This window comes from Centruroides vittatus, unplaced genomic scaffold (genome assembly GCF_030686945.1).
Source record: "Centruroides vittatus isolate TY-2023 unplaced genomic scaffold, ASM3068694v2 contig_221, whole genome shotgun sequence".
Classification (NCBI taxonomy): domain Eukaryota; kingdom Metazoa; phylum Arthropoda; class Arachnida; order Scorpiones; family Buthidae; genus Centruroides; species Centruroides vittatus.
In genome coordinates this window covers 413,129-428,411 of record NW_027121377.1, presented here as the reverse complement: position 1 = coordinate 428,411, position 15,283 = coordinate 413,129, and the positions used below count along the sequence as shown (strand labels likewise).

General features: G+C 41.1%; 2 protein-coding genes and 1 pseudogene across 3 annotated transcripts in view; 1 reads left to right on the top strand and 2 right to left on the bottom strand.

Moving 5' to 3' along the window:
* Positions 1-292: 292 nt before the first annotated feature.
* LOC136970889 (glycoprotein 3-alpha-L-fucosyltransferase A-like) lies at positions 293-1,965 on the top strand (annotated as a pseudogene).
* A 460-nt stretch (positions 1,966-2,425) lies between these two features.
* On the bottom strand, positions 2,426-15,279 carry LOC136970864 (proton-coupled zinc antiporter SLC30A1-like). Of its 2 annotated transcripts, XM_067265364.1 has the most exons (9): positions 15,051-15,279; positions 5,822-5,876; positions 4,037-4,198; positions 3,743-3,977; positions 3,566-3,667; positions 3,320-3,493; positions 3,172-3,254; positions 2,802-2,984; positions 2,426-2,736 (listed from the first exon to the last, which is right to left on the bottom strand). In XM_067265364.1, the coding sequence occupies exons 3-9, from the start codon at positions 4,196-4,198 to the stop codon at positions 2,506-2,508; spliced, it is 1,170 nt and encodes a 389-aa protein (XP_067121465.1). In that variant the 5' UTR covers positions 5,822-5,876; positions 15,051-15,279; the 3' UTR covers positions 2,426-2,505. The 2 variants fall into 2 exon arrangements, with proteins under 2 accessions (XP_067121465.1, XP_067121464.1); XM_067265363.1 differs by lacking the exon at positions 15,051-15,279 and having other exon boundaries at positions 5,822-6,214.
* The window catches only part of Rab3-GEF (Rab3 GDP-GTP exchange factor), an 81,718-nt gene continuing 79,458 nt past the window's right edge, over positions 13,024-15,283 (bottom strand). Inside the window, 1 exon segment of the mRNA XM_067265323.1 lies at positions 13,024-13,731. Within this exon segment, the coding sequence (XP_067121424.1) occupies positions 13,597-13,731 (135 nt within the window). The 3' untranslated portion in view covers positions 13,024-13,596.

Below are 15,283 nucleotides of genomic sequence, written 5' to 3'. Positions count from 1 at the left end.
AGCGGAGGGATGGGACCCGACACGTTCGGACGGATCGCCCCCACGGAAAAATTCGTGGACTTTTCGATTCCTAGTCCCGAGCCTAGACGGACAAATGTCCACAGTGGCCGAGTGGTTAAAACCATCGAACGCTGGTAGTTGGTCGCGGGTTCGTCCCTCACCAACGGATCGGCCAATTGGACTTTCCGGATACTTCGGTTCTTCGTCTCCCATCACGGGTTTGGTCGAACCCACGACGGATACGATTAGATAACTCAGCCGAGTGTCCACAGGAGGAAATAATAATAATAATAATAATAATCGTGTATAAAATGACTTAAATTGATGTACTGTACAACGTTCTAATAAATATAAATTTTACAGATTTCAAGATGCCAATGAGAAAATGTTTTCTTCGCCGTTCTGCAATCGTCCCACTTCTTATTTTAATTAATGTATTAATGTTAATGATAATTGATTTAATATTGAATTATCGTTTCAATGGAGTGTCTTTGTCTTCTAAACGGAATTTAAATGTCTACAAACTGAAAAAAACAAAGCTGAAATTGTGTGCAGAGCCTAAAATTGAAGTTCGTGGCATAAACCAACCCAGAGACGTCAGAGTAAGTACAAGTATCGAGTACCATCGTCTCCCCAAAACCATTCTTCTATGGACAAAATTTTTTACACGGTCTTACTACCGTGAATATTACTTCTTCATAGAGGAAGGTGACGTCACTTTCAAAATGTACGGCTGCGCATACAGCGATTGCGTCGTTACGTTTAACAGGTCTTTGCTGAAAACTGCTGATGCAGTTCTCTTCCATCAAATGGATTTCAACACCTCGGATACACCGAAATTTCGAGATATCAATCAGAAATGGATATTTTATTCTTTGGAAGCTCCGGTGAGATTTTCCATTTCCTGGCACACCAGAAGTAATCTGTTTAACTGGACTATGAGCTACAGGAGCGATTCCGACATTCGAGTGAAGTACGGAGAGGTGTGCCAATTACCAACAGAAGAATGGGAGTACGTGGATAAGGACTATTTACAGAATAAGAGCGGCGAAGTTGTATGGTTCGTAAGCGATTGTCATACGTCGAACAATAGAATCGCTTACGTTAGAAAGTGTCGGAACACATCCAGGTGGATATTTACGGAAATTGTGGCACAAAGGAGTGCCAACCCAGCCAATCGGCCGGGGACCGACATATCCGGACGGACCACCCCCCGAAAAATTCCTGGGGATTTCTCGACCCGTCCGGATTCGATCCCGGGTCCCCAGGGCGGCAGGTTAGCAGCCTGCCGCCCTGGGGGACCCGGGATCGAATCCGGACGGGTCGAGAAATCCCCAGGAATTTTTCGGGGGTGGTCCGTCCGGATATGTCGGTCCCCGTCCCTCACCACCCGGCCGCCTCATTGTGGGCCTGGCCGAACCCATAATGGGCTTGCTATAAGAGGCCCTCTTAGTGCCCACTGGGCGGAGAGTTAAAAAAAAAAAAAAAAGCCAATCGGCCGAGTGCTACGATGAAATCCTGAAGCATTATAAATATTACTTGTCGTTCGAAAACTCTAATTGCAAGGATTACGTCACGGAAAAGTTCTTTAACGTGCTCAATTACGACGTCATTCCAGTAGTGATGGGTTCGGCCGATTACGAGTCCGTAGCTCCTCCCCATTCCGTGATAAACGCCATGGATTTTCCGGATCCAGTCAATTTGGCCGAATTTCTGAAGACTGTCGGCAGCAACGGAAGCTTGTGCAATTCTTATTTCGAATGGAAGGGAAAATTCAAGAGCTATTTGTACCCCTGGATGTGCGAATTGTGCAAAAAGTTGTATTTTCATGGAGGGGAAAGGACGGAAAGAAACGATATTTCGGAATGGTGGCTTGAGGAAGCAGATTGCAAGAAATGGATACCCAATACATTTATACAGTATAAAGGCTCGACTCGATTGCTAAAGGAAAAGTATGATGTATAGGGGCAAGATACTACTAATTTGAAAATGGAGAGCATATATTTTAAATTAAATAAATTTAAAATATGATTAAAAATTGCAGCCCGGCATTGTTACGATGTCACAATAAATATTTGCTCATTTATAAAAGTATATATTTTTTTAATAGAATAGTATGTTATAGATTATATAATTAGTGCTGACGCGTATCCAGAATTTTAAAATAGATGCTGCTCAGGGCAGAAAAAAGAAGAAGGGAGAGTAAGGGGAGGGGAGGAGGAGACAGGAGAGGAGAGAAGAGGGGAAGAGGAGAGAACAAGAAAGAGGGAGAGAAGGAGACAGGGGTACCAGTTTTTGGACTTTTCTTATCTCCAAAATCTGGAGCGCACTTTAGAATCTGGCTCAAAGTCGAGACTTAGTAACATAAAGAAAACCCGGAAAATTCACGTAGCCGGGCGAGAAAGATTGAAACTACGCAGAAACATTTGTAATAAAATATATTCGTAATTTTTAATATTTCCAAACATCCGAGCATAGTTTTAATTACATAACAGACAACAAATATCAGAAAATTGCCGACTGAAGATCCGATATGTCTAATTTCGGGATGTCGTAACTGTCTTTGGATAACTCTTCCACATTGTTTATGGTGAAAACCTGCGTCATCGGTGGGGCAGACTGTTTTTTGGAATTAAGTTTATTTCTTAACAAGTGTCCGCAACACGTTAGCGTGCCGCAATTATAAACAGGCGCACATCTTAATATACACTCGACCTTCTTCCACGAACTGTAACCCTGCGGGTATACACATCTTGTAACCGGTGTGTATGGAAATAATTAAGCCAAAGGAAGGAAAATACCTCGCAAAATTCCGGCTGTATCGTAACCATGTTAATTCCCTCCTTCTTAAAAAAGTTTCCTAATTGATTTGCTATTCTCACGTAAACGGGTATGGATGCCAACACCACGTGGACTGTGGCTATGGTCTGAGAACTGTTTAGCTGCCAGATATGGATGTCGTGAATGTTTAAAATGGCTGGGAACTGAAATAGAAACGTGGAATGTTATGCCATACCGTAATTAAGTTGCGTAATTTAGTTACTAAACGGAATCACCAGTCAAAAATGGCGATCCACCTCTGGTGCATGGCAATCTTTAGTGTTGTCGAATGGTTTTTACCATCTAAAAATACTAATTTATCTTATAATTAAGGTAATAATCAATGGGTACCTCTTTAATTAAACGGTTCTTCAACGCTTCCATGTTCAGGTGTTGAGGGATCGTCTGCAAGAGGATCAGGCTCGATTCTTGAACTGAAATTTAAGAAATTGATGATGGAAACGATCTGTTTAAGATGGAAGATTAATTTGTAATTTACCGAATTGATACGAAGTTAGGAAGAGAATGGAGATTGCTAACAGACTGAAAACAAAGTCGACGTATGGTGGGACCCGTCGATTTAAACAATAATCCAGAAGTCCGTAACAGAGAAGCAAAAAGCATCCTGAATTGTCGCGCAGGATATCGGTCATCAAGATGTTGCTGCAATCATCTGTAAACGAAAATGGAAGTTGTAGATGGGATCTATGGAAAACACGTGAAAATATTTATTTTAAACGCATACTTTGTTTGGTGTAGATCAATTTGCGATTGTCGCCATCTTGCTTTCCGTTCAGAACTTCTTTGCTTCGGATTCTCAAGAGCGAATTCTGGTGGCAGGTGTAACCTAAACAGAGCGAATATTTAAAAAATTTGTAACACCAGGAAGTAGGAAATGGTGTATAAAGGGATAAATTAATACCTTTTATCAACGCTAGAGCAAATATGTTGAGAATAAACCTGACAGAACCGAAAATCAGTATCAAATATGAATAACGCGAATTGACCATTGAATGTTTCTGGTGTATCAACTCCTGTATCCCTTCGATGATCACAGCGAAACACAAAGCGGCAAAGAATAAGAGATTCACCAAAATACCCAGAATCTCCAACCTGGCCCAACCGAAAGTATTCTTTGAGGTTTTCTTTTTGGAAGCCTGCAAGGATTAAATGATTAAAAACCTGCTTGACCAGGAACCTATCTCGAAAGACTTACCCTGAGACTCACGATCAGAAGAACGAGCGACAGAAAATTGTACAACATGTGATAGGAATCCATCAGCAAGATCACACTCTCGCATAATTGACTGGCTACTAATTCGCTTACGAAAAACAGGGCAGAAAGGATCAATACCGAATACAGCCGCCACGCCTCCATCTATAAATGTATTTCAAAGCGATTAATTCGCATGAGTTGTGTTTGAGCCAAAACATTTCAGTCAATAATGATGTGAAACTGTGCAAACAAGCTGCAATTCATACGTAATCTAAACAAGTTCGGGGCCTCTGGTTGTGACTCTATAGCTTAAAGCCTGGTATTTTTACGCGTATCATTGTTTGGTGGAGGGGAAGGGCCCGTTATATATGTCACAGTTTAGGTCGGTAGCAAATCTAAATCCAGCTCTGGTAGTGTTGCATAAAAGAAAGAGGGAATCAACACGTAATTAACTACTTTAACTGGTATAATAGAATTTGTCAACTAGAAGAGACCTTTTACTGATCGAATATACAATTATTTTCGGGACTTCTTAAGTGTCCTAAACAGAAATAGGCCGAGACTTTAAGGCACCATCGTATTTGCCTTGGGTGGTTGATACGGAACGTCGATCGATCCACCCAATTTATCGATCAGGGTAGGACACAAAGGGATGGTTTTCTGGCCTGGCCCAAACCCACAACCAGCACGCAAGCAGTTTAAATTAAGGAACACATAAAAACGTTTCCGCCGTAAATAAATTTTTTTACGACACGACGACATAAATTCCTAAATACAGTACAGTATAAGGGGAGAGACATGTTACGTGCGTATCGACAATAAGTAATCGGCAATAAAGATAAAAAGTTATCCTTATTGTTGAATGCGTAAGGATTTAATGGTCACTTAATTAATAACTAACACTCGTTAAATCAACGAAAAATCTATTTATATGCAGTAAAAAGTTTACTTACACAGAAAATAAAAGTTAAATACTCACTTTCACTTTATACTACATTTGTACTCATAACTGGGTTACAAAAACAGGTCTCGCCCCGAAGATGTTCAAACACTTGAATAAAAAATTATCTTCATCCGAAATTGTGACGACACTTGTATACAGTAGGCCTAAATGTATACATATACACATCGTATATACTGGTGGTGCGAGTTGTTACTTCTTCAAAAGTTAAGTCTACGCCTTCTTAATTATATTTTTTCAAAGCACAACCTGCGTAAACGAATTTTTTCCGTTTAGGCAGGTTTACGTTTTAGGCGCGCTATTCTAACAGTGTTACGTAACTGGAGACCAGCTACCCTGGACGTATGTATGGGAGGAATGATATGGATAAAGCTATTGAAACTTTAAACAGTTAACTAAATTTTGGACCACCCCGTATAAAGAAACTGGGTGAAACAATACAAATAACAGATTGAAATTGTCGTCATATAAGCTGATAAGTGGAACGTGATTCGCAATCAGTGCAGTTGGTTGCGGGTTCACCCCGCACGGACTGACCACGTGAAGTTTTCTACGTTTTCCTTCACGTGCGTAATATCTAAATAGGGGCCAGTTTACCATATAAAGTCCTCCGGAAAACACAAATCGTCCACGTGTTACGTCCCACCATCCCAACCCAACATAAATTAAAGCCCATATAACCGTACAAAGCTGAAGATCGTAGCTAGTGTCGGCTTTCCAGTACTAGTTAGAGGTCTCAAACCGACGAGGCCTGTAAAAGCTAGGCCCTAGACTAACACTGCTTTAAAGTACTACTCCATAAAAGTGAAATAATCGAAACTCACCTGACTGGGAATAAAGTAGGAAGCTTTAATTTGGTCTAATCCGTGATTTTCTCCACTGAAATTTAAAAATTGCATTAATTGGAATAACGTAACACCCAATTAATTTGCAGATCTTCATTTAATACACTTTTACTAACGTAAAATCGCACTCATTACGCTCCTTTTAAACGTTTAAAATGGCGTTTAGCGTAACGATGTAACAGGAAAATACAACACGTTAATGCAGTGAGACGTTTTAGTAATTAACAATTAAGGAATTTCGTGGAGACGATCGCCATTTCGCATGCGGAATGTAACGTAAAAACACGGTAGGTTCGTGAATAGTACCATCAGTATGGCTTCTACAATCCCACAATTATCCAATGATATTTATATAATACAGCAGTAACGATGATAAAGACAAAACGGTTCCACGCTTCAGTAGTTACGACACGGGCGAACGACTTCGAAATTACAATTTTTATCAAAATATTATATTCTGTATTTAATGTTAATGTGTCTAAAGGATTAAAAGCGTGTTTCCTTATGTATCAACTCAAAGAATTCAGCAGAGAGTTGCGTAACTTTCCCGACAAAACTGTTTAAAAGATCTTTTAAGTTCCACCCCGCTCGAGATACGACGCGCAACTCTCTGTATCTCGCCACCCCCTCGATCTTTAACTACCAAAATTTAATAGCGTCGATCCCCCTAATACGCAAACCTCCGTGCAAAATTTCAGAAATTTTCGATAAGAGGCAAGGGACTTATTAAGTTTCAAAAGGGTCAACACAATCGTGCCCCTCAAACATACACAGAAACAAACTCCACTTTTTCCAGCGGTTTCAATATTCCCTGAATCCAAAAGTATAAAACCTCTTGCGGTCCATACTTTATATTGTCATACGTGTTTTTGTGACGTCAGAATTTTCAAATCTCTCGTCACCTATTGTCATACGTTCATCCTCCTTCCTGGTAAAATGTGATGTAATAGACGTTAGTATGATTCGCTGCAGACAGAAATACACGTGTATATCAAACTACAAATTTTAGTGTATATTAGCGACGCTTGTAATTTGCATAATTCAAGCCTTTTAACATGCTTATAATATTGTATACACCCGACATTTTAAGATGTATATACACATCTGGAGATTTAACCTGCGGACATACTCGTATACAGGTATACCTCGAGTTACGTCGTTCCCGATTATACGTCGTTTGTCAAAAAAGTATATGAAAAAATAAAAATCAAGTTTAAGTCAGTTTATTCGACTTTAAATCCGTCCGCCACAAACATTGAAATCGCAATATCACTAGAAAAGCGTTGAAAGCACATAAAATCATATTAAAATATGTGCACTTACAGTAAATGTTAATATAATCATCATAAATCCTAGAGAACGAAACATGAAAACGTCTGTGTTTCTGTGTTGTCGTCTTATTTAGCGATCTTTAAGTGCTCATTATTGGCGTTTTCCACCGTAGTTTCGACTTACGTCGCCTCTCCTGGAAACGAATTACCGACGTAAGGCGAGCTATACCTGTATTGCGATTTTAAATGCAAACAAATCCGGCCTTTACTACGTTTGAAATCAAAGATAATGGTAGCAATTGTGTTTAAATGATAATATAATATAATATCTACCTGAAAAAATGATACATATTATTGTAATTAACTGCATGATTTAAAGATAAATAATTATAATTATCATATTTTTTGCCATTACTTTTATACTTTTACAGTATGAAAGTAACGGCAATTGTTTAACGCATTTTCGAATTCATTAAGACGTCAATTGTGATTAAAAAAATTGTCCCAAATGATGATAAATTGCGCTATGTGCAACGTGTATATTGCTGTTACTGATTATAAATGAGCATTGTTGAGCCGATTCACGTAAAACTGGCGATTCCCATAATTAAAATGGAAAGTGACGACGTCACAATCGATTTAAGTACATGCCGCACGTGTTAAACAGTTAACAAGCGTTTATAGAATTTTCGCAACCAACCGTATCTATATTTGAAAAATCAACAAAGTCTAGTTTACGTGCAAATAATGCTGATTAATACTTTTTAAAAACATTATACAGAAACCGAAATTCGTTAAAAAGAAGCGTTGTTCCCGGTAATAAATAGCATTCGTTTTTAAAACACGTGAGTAACGTGCAAATCAGTTACGGATTACAGATTAATATCGTTACGCCCATTTACGTATGTTGTAATTATAACGGGCGAATTCCATATTCGGTAAAGTAATCCACGATTTATTCGATACGGTAGAAAGTTGGGTTACGTAAACAGTAGATGAATTGTTAGTGTATAGCACGAGAGAGCGTGTAGTTTACACTCTCGAGTAAATGCAGATGCACTTACTCGTCTTGTTACCTAATTAAAAATTCCAGGAACGAGAGATGAACGTTTAAGCCCGACACGTGACACCCGTATCTCCCCAACTCCTCGACTTTAAACCACCAAAATTTAATAGAATCGATCCTCCTAATACACAAAGCTTCCGGCAAAATTTCAGAAATTTTTGACAAGTAGGCGACCTGCCGAGAATGTCTCCCAGAACTTTCTATTGGAGAGTGGTCCCTTAAAGGGTTAGACACGTGAAGGAAACCCCGAAAACTGAACGTTGGTCGGGCGCGAAAACCGCGACCGCAATACCACTAATTACTGTTGTGGCATTAATAAGTGAAAGTAGAGTAAATTACATTACTTAAATAGGCTTACAATAACATAATATTGAAACAAATAAGGCTGGAAATTGTCAGAAAATACCACCAGCGTACCTAGCGTAAGAGGAATCACTGGGTTACCGGGATTTGGTTTAGCCGGTAGCCATAACATGAAGGTGCATTCGACCCTCCTCTTGCACTTTTTAGAATGTTTTCAGTTATTATTGTGTTATTCGATTGCGAACGCCCCATTTAAATGGTAAATTATGTACAGTAAAACCAGTGTAAACCGGAATCGCATAGTACCAAATATTTTTTTTCTGTTTGCCCCTTATGGGAGTGAGCCTGACCCAAAATGAGTGATCGACACGATCGAGGTGACAGGAAATGCAATGTATTTGATCTATTGTTTCCGAAATTCACTGTATCGAAGTTGATAAAATCGAGAATGTATAGTGTATCGAAGGAAATAAAGTACTATTTTCTTGCATGGTCCTTTTAGATTAGAATAGAAACTCGTTTATCCGAACTTGACTGTCTTCGGATAGGTATTTCGGATAATCCAGAAACTCGCTTTGTGTTTTGGGTGGATCCAGCATTGTTCGTTTAAAGATTCGTGAATTATAAATACCTCAATACATTCTCGAAACAACGAAATGTCGCATATATCGGAACTAGTTTCGCGGCGCTACGATCAGCAGTGACGTAGTAATTCCGTTACACGGAAAGTTTGGTCTCCGTGTATTATACTCTGTGGTGTAACACTACAATTTTTTTTTTCAAAACCATTTCGGATAATCAAGTTTCTGCTGCATATCAGTTTTGAAGGGAAGAACAAAAAAAGCACTTACAAGACAGTCACATCATTTTATTGGGAATTTGAATATATAAAAATTATTATATGATTTACATTGTGTAAACCGAAGTGCCAGCACGTCTTTGGTGTTTACTCATACTCTAATGCAGTAGTTCTTAACCTTTTTATATTCACGGCCCACCAAATATTTCATAATTTTTTGCTACCCCCATTTCTTTAATAATTTATATTTTTTAAATTATCTATAATAAATTGATTTTTTATTATTGCTTTATTTTTTATATAATAAATGTAAATCATACCTTTATTATTTCATTATCTATTTAAATAACATTCAAACTTCACAATTAAACACGCAAACTCATTAATTTTTAACAAAAAATAAGAAACATGTCGATAAATCAATCCAAAGTCGATGCTAAAACTAAACTAAAATTAAAACGCCTACAACTTGTGGTAAAGATTTTGCATATCTTTTGCAAAAATATTTAAATTTTTAAAGCCTACTGTTAAGCCCACTATTTTTCCTAATTATTTTTAAAATTCCAAGCATTAATAGTATCTTAGAATTGCTTTGGAATAAAAGAAGCAAACACTGCGGTGTAAGTAGCATATTTGCATTTATTTCTTCTGTACTAACAAAGTTGTATGTAGGAAGAAATAAAAAAAACTAAATAGGAAAACTTTATCTTTCTTATTTCACTTTTCAATACGATATTCGGTTATACTTCAATTTTCTTATTATTATATTCTGAAGAAAATTTTGCATAGTTTGGCGGCTCCCCGGCAAACTTCTTATGGACCCCCAGGGGGCCGCGGCCCCCCTGTTAAGAATCATTGCTCTAATGCATCAAATTCTAGTTTTATGATGTCATAAATGGAAAAATACTGTTTTTAATCTCTGTTGTAACTTATAAATGATGGCGCACCAAACATATTACTTCATCGCCAGACAATGAGAATCCATATTGTTAAGTCTTTCCTTCGGAATTCCCATTATAACGGTAAAGACTACGCGTGGGCGTCTTCATGAAAAGGCATAGGGGCGCATCTAGACAAGCAAGCGCCCCTACGCGTTTTCAGCATTCCGGTATTCAATGTGCGCGAAACATACTTTTAACACTTAATCTCTTTTCTTCAACAATACGCAAATATAAGAACCTATTTTTATCCATGTTATCGAGTGAAATTTTCGTAATAATAGAGAAGTATCGTTTTGCCAGTCTATCTCGTAAGCGAATACCAGGTTTGAAACACTATCCAATTCCTATAACACTCGAGTTAATTAGTTTACGTGACTTCTCGCGTTAATCGCAGATAAATTTAGTTTCACTGATTTAACAGAAGGGGTGTCGTAATAATATATATATAGCAGACCCTACGAGGAAGTTGTGCGTAGGCACGAGTCAATCGAGTTGCGTAACTTTCCCGGCCAACTTTAAAATTGTGCGTGGCGCCATCTGTTACGAGATTTTATTTTAAACTTTTCATATCGGTTAATTACTGTAAAATGGAAAAAAAACTTAATTTTGACGTTAGAGTGTAAATGATAAAATCGCGAAGTTCGACCATACTGGCGATACAACACGCCATCTCGACCTTTAACAACCAAAATTTAATAGCGCCGATACCTTAATACGTAAGATTTCAGAAATTTTCGACAAAGGGCACGGGTGTTAAGCTACAAAGAGGGTAAACGAAATCGTGCCTCCATATACATTGGCATCCACACATACACAAACTCCCTCGCTACTTTTGAATTTGAAGGTGTCCCGAGTCCAGAAACGTAAAAATCTTGACCGATGGCCATACTTTCCCTGTTATATATGTTTATACATACATAACAATGGAAAGTATGGGAATCGTATAGAATTTGACCCTCCGAGTTTTTTCTAAATCTCCACGTTTCGAGATCCCCTGAACCCTGTGTGTGGAGGTGTTGGCGTCTATTTCGCTTAATATCTCGGGACGGAGTGAAGATTAAGTAACAAAATTTGGCACGGCCGCTTGCGTATAAAGGGCATCGATGCTATTAAATTTTGGTGGTGAAAGGTCAAGGGGTTAATTAATAATACAAATGTTATTTTTAAAAAATCTCATAAAAGCCGGAAAAGTTACGCAACTCGTGGGTAGATATTTTAATATACCTCCTGCATTGGTAATAGAGATTCGTAATCGCCTTTATATTCGTAAATTAGAATTTGGTTAAAAATACTGTACTGCATACCTTTGCAAAATCGAAGTATTCGAGTTACGACTTGTAAGCCCCGTCATACTCTCGAACGTATCAAAACCCCGATTTCTTTTGTATTGGCAGAATAGGCTAAAAATGACGAAATTTTTCCGAGAGAATCTGGGGTCTGCCGGGAATTACGAAAAGGGGCACTGGTTCCCACGTACGGGCACTCCAGTAGCCACAGAAGATACAAAATTTTAATAATAGAAGTTATCTTCCGCTTAGAAGACAGAATTAAAAAGAATTTTCGGTTTACGTGGTATATTGCACGTCGTTGGCCCCGGAAAGCATTAACCAGCAAAAGGTGGGTAGCCACGGGTACGGATGGAGCCTTTACCTAGCGTACGAGGAATCACTGGGTTACCGGGATTTGGTTTAGCCGTAGGCGATGTTTTATACCCTATTCACACTGTACATTTTAAGCCAGCTTAAGGTATGAAATATGAACGGAACTGACTTAACGTTAAACCGGTTTAACTACCAACAACCGGCTCAGCTTAAATCGCTTCAAGCTTTCCACGAGGTCCGCCACAAGTTCAAAAATAATGGCGGAAGCAGATGTACAGGTACAGGTACAAATGTTCGAACGAACGATACTCTTCTCTGTTAGCATGTATATGCTGCTGCTTTGGCACAAGAAGTTTAAATGATAATATAAATTTCTTGTTTACGAAAAAAAAAAAAAAAATATATATATATAAATTTCTGTCAAAAATCCATTCTTATCACAGTTCTATCGCTAAAGTGATAAAAACATTGAGAGAATCGTGCTGCCAACGACAACGATATCACTGATAATAAATGTTAATAATTCCTAACTGACGTCTTAAAATATAAATAACTTATTTAAAATGCATAAATTACTAAATATAAATTAATTTATGATGATTTATGAAAAATAAGCAAAAGTTTGATTTTATTTAAAATGTAATATTGAGTACACTCACTTGGGGCTAAGCGAATAATTCGCTTTAATTACCTAGTGTGAACGAGTAGTTAATCTTGTTTTCGACAATGCGATTTAACTTAATTCTGCTTAAATCTTAATCCCGCTTAAAATGTACAGTGTGAATAGGGTATTAGGTATTAAACGATCACACCTTGGGAGAAGGGATTAGTCTTCTTTTTAAACTTGGCTCTGCAGTTTTCGTCACCGGAAGAAAAACCGGCCGACGGAGTAGATTCGAAGAAAAAAAAAGAAAGGATCCAATGCCCTTAGAAGGCGGTTCTAGGACTAGGCCCGGGCCGACTACCGACCGGAAACGAGCAGTACCGATCGATCGGGCTCCGGAAGTGGACGAGTCTGGCAAAACCATCAAAGTTGATCGGGGCCGTTAAAGTTTTAACAAAAGAGGAACAGGTAAAAATTAGAATTGCCGTTTTCCGGATGTTAACTCCGTCGTATCTTCCGTTTCCTCTTTCCATACCGTAACGGGACCGCATTACTTCACGCGCGTTTGGTCGCAAGGCCAATGAAGGCGGCCAGACTTAAACGAAGTAGACTTTATTCGTCCAGACGAATTTCCATACAATCGTTCGCACGGGGTTATTGCCCGTCCGTCCGACGGACGGCGGACTCTTCCTTCTTTGCATAGGCGTCTTCCGTCTTCCGGTCCGCCGCCCGTCCGCGCGGTGGTCGAGGAAGTGCCGGCGCGTGGTCCCGTTCGCCGTCCGGACGTTGATGAAGGCACGAGGCGACCACCGCCCGCGGACGCTATTGCCGTCGACGCGTGCGCGCAACCGCTTCTTCTTCCTCCTCTCCTCTTCGTCGTCTTCTTCCTCTTCTACGAAAATATCGACGGAAATTCTTCGGCCGGTGGGCTCTTCCCGCGGGCGGAACCCCCTCCGCCCCGCCCGCCGGAGTCCCGTCTCTCCGGCCGCCGACGGAGGGCGGCTGGAGGCGGAGCCCTTCTCCCTCCGCCCCGGAAGCGGAAGACGGAGGCGGTTCCGGCCGCGGTCCTCCGAGTCCTCCGGCGGCGTGGGAACGGCCGTAGCGCGGTGCGCCGGCGGACCGGGAAGATGGGCGAAAAGTCGAGTACCGGCGTCACCGACGCTCTAAGGTCACTTTTTGTGCCGTCTTCCTCCGTACCGGTGGGGTTCCTCGGCCGCCGCCGCCGCCTCGCGCCGCTTCCGCCGTTCCGAGCCGGCCGCCACGTAGGAGAAGACGCAGAGGACTGCATAGCAAATCTGGTCAGCCTGCGGGAGACAAGGCGCCTGTTAGAGCTGACGGCCACGTCACAGACACAACACACACATAACGACGGGTGCTAGCTACGGCGGGGACGACGGGTGCGGGAGCAGGAATCGGACGTTCGGCAGTGGTGGGCCACTTCCACCGCTATGACGCGGTGGACGGCCAGAAAGAGGAGTCCGGCCTGTGCGGGAAGGCAAGCAAAAGACAGGTAAAAGGCAAGGACACACCACGTGCAAAGCGGAAACAATGGCAAGACAGGCCATGAGGGCACTCGAAAGACGATGCGGTCGTTCCTACCGCGCGCGGATTCCTAGATACGAACCCGCTACTAAGCTGGAGTTAAAATCTCCGCCGCCACCCTCTACCAGTGTCGTAACCCGGGGGAGGGGCAACTTCCAAATGTTTTCCAAACTTCCGCCTCCAGACCTCCCTAAATCCCACTTATTTTTCCAGAAAAATCCCCATCGACCGACGGACCGGATAAATACTCGCGCGCTTTTCCCGCCGCTAAAAATAAGAGGGAACGCCACCGCCACTGCCGCAAAATACATCGGGCGCGCTTAATACTTGGATAAATACTTCCGGGAAACGACTCGACGTCTCTCTCTTATGTTTACCTCCCTCCGAAACCGGTTTGGGCTAGCGAGTCCGAAGGGGAAAACACCTCGCCCATTTATAAATCGTTAAAAACCGCTTCTTCTCCGCCATAGAAAACGGCGGTTTATCTAATACAATCGTTCGTATTCTTCGCTGGCGCGGAACGGTTTTCGGGAACCGCTCGTACCGGTTAATCAGTTACCGAATTCCCGGCGCCATCCGGACCGAAAAACGCAGATAAGACCTACGCTCCGTTAATTTTTCTCTCTTCCTCCCGCATCGATTAGACGGAAAATTTCCGCCCTCCGCGCACCCGAAAAACCCACCGCGCTCGAGGAATTTCTTATTTATTGGGGGTCTTTATACCCAGAACCCGCAAAAAAAAAACCTTTCCCACCACCTTTCGCCTAAAAATTTTCCCTAAAGATTACCAATAAAGGCCTTATTCGGCCGTCTTTATGCACTTATATAGACCGATATATATATTATATAAAGACACTTACGTCGATATGCCACCGGCAGAGCCAACGTTAACGACGATAAATCGTATTAAAGTACGACCCCGGATGCGGCCTCGATCTCTAACATATTGGCATTTCTTACGCACCGACACACTAACCCGCGATTCCCTAAACGGGTCGGAACGTGGCGTCGAAGCGCGCGTGACGACCCTCCATCGTCAATTTTTTAAAAATAACAACAACAATAACAATAGACTACTTACGACCGTCGCCGTGTCGTCACGCGGTTGACATATTTACTAAAGAGGAGATTCGGAGTGGCATCCGCGCGCGGACGGGGCGAAACAGGATGAGGATGGGGAGGGGGTTCGAGCCATTATCGGCGGGGGGGAGGCGACAGTTGGAGTAATTCGACCGGTTTCCAGCATCGACCGCTTCGAGTTTCGAGCGCTCCGAAAGGCTAAAGAAGGGAAGGCGAAATCGGAGGAAGGCACTC

Coding starts and splice junctions, on each gene's coding strand:
- LOC136970864 (XM_067265363.1), bottom strand. CDS start 5,896: ATGCAATTTTTAAATTTCAGTGGAGAAAATCACGGATTAGACCAAATT. Junction 3,494..3,565: donor ATTGATCTACACCAAACAAA/GTATGCGTTTAA, acceptor TTTCGTTTACAG/ATGATTGCAGCAACATCTTG. Junction 2,985..3,171: donor AGAACCGTTTAATTAAAGAG/GTACCCATTGAT, acceptor TTTCTATTTCAG/TTCCCAGCCATTTTAAACAT.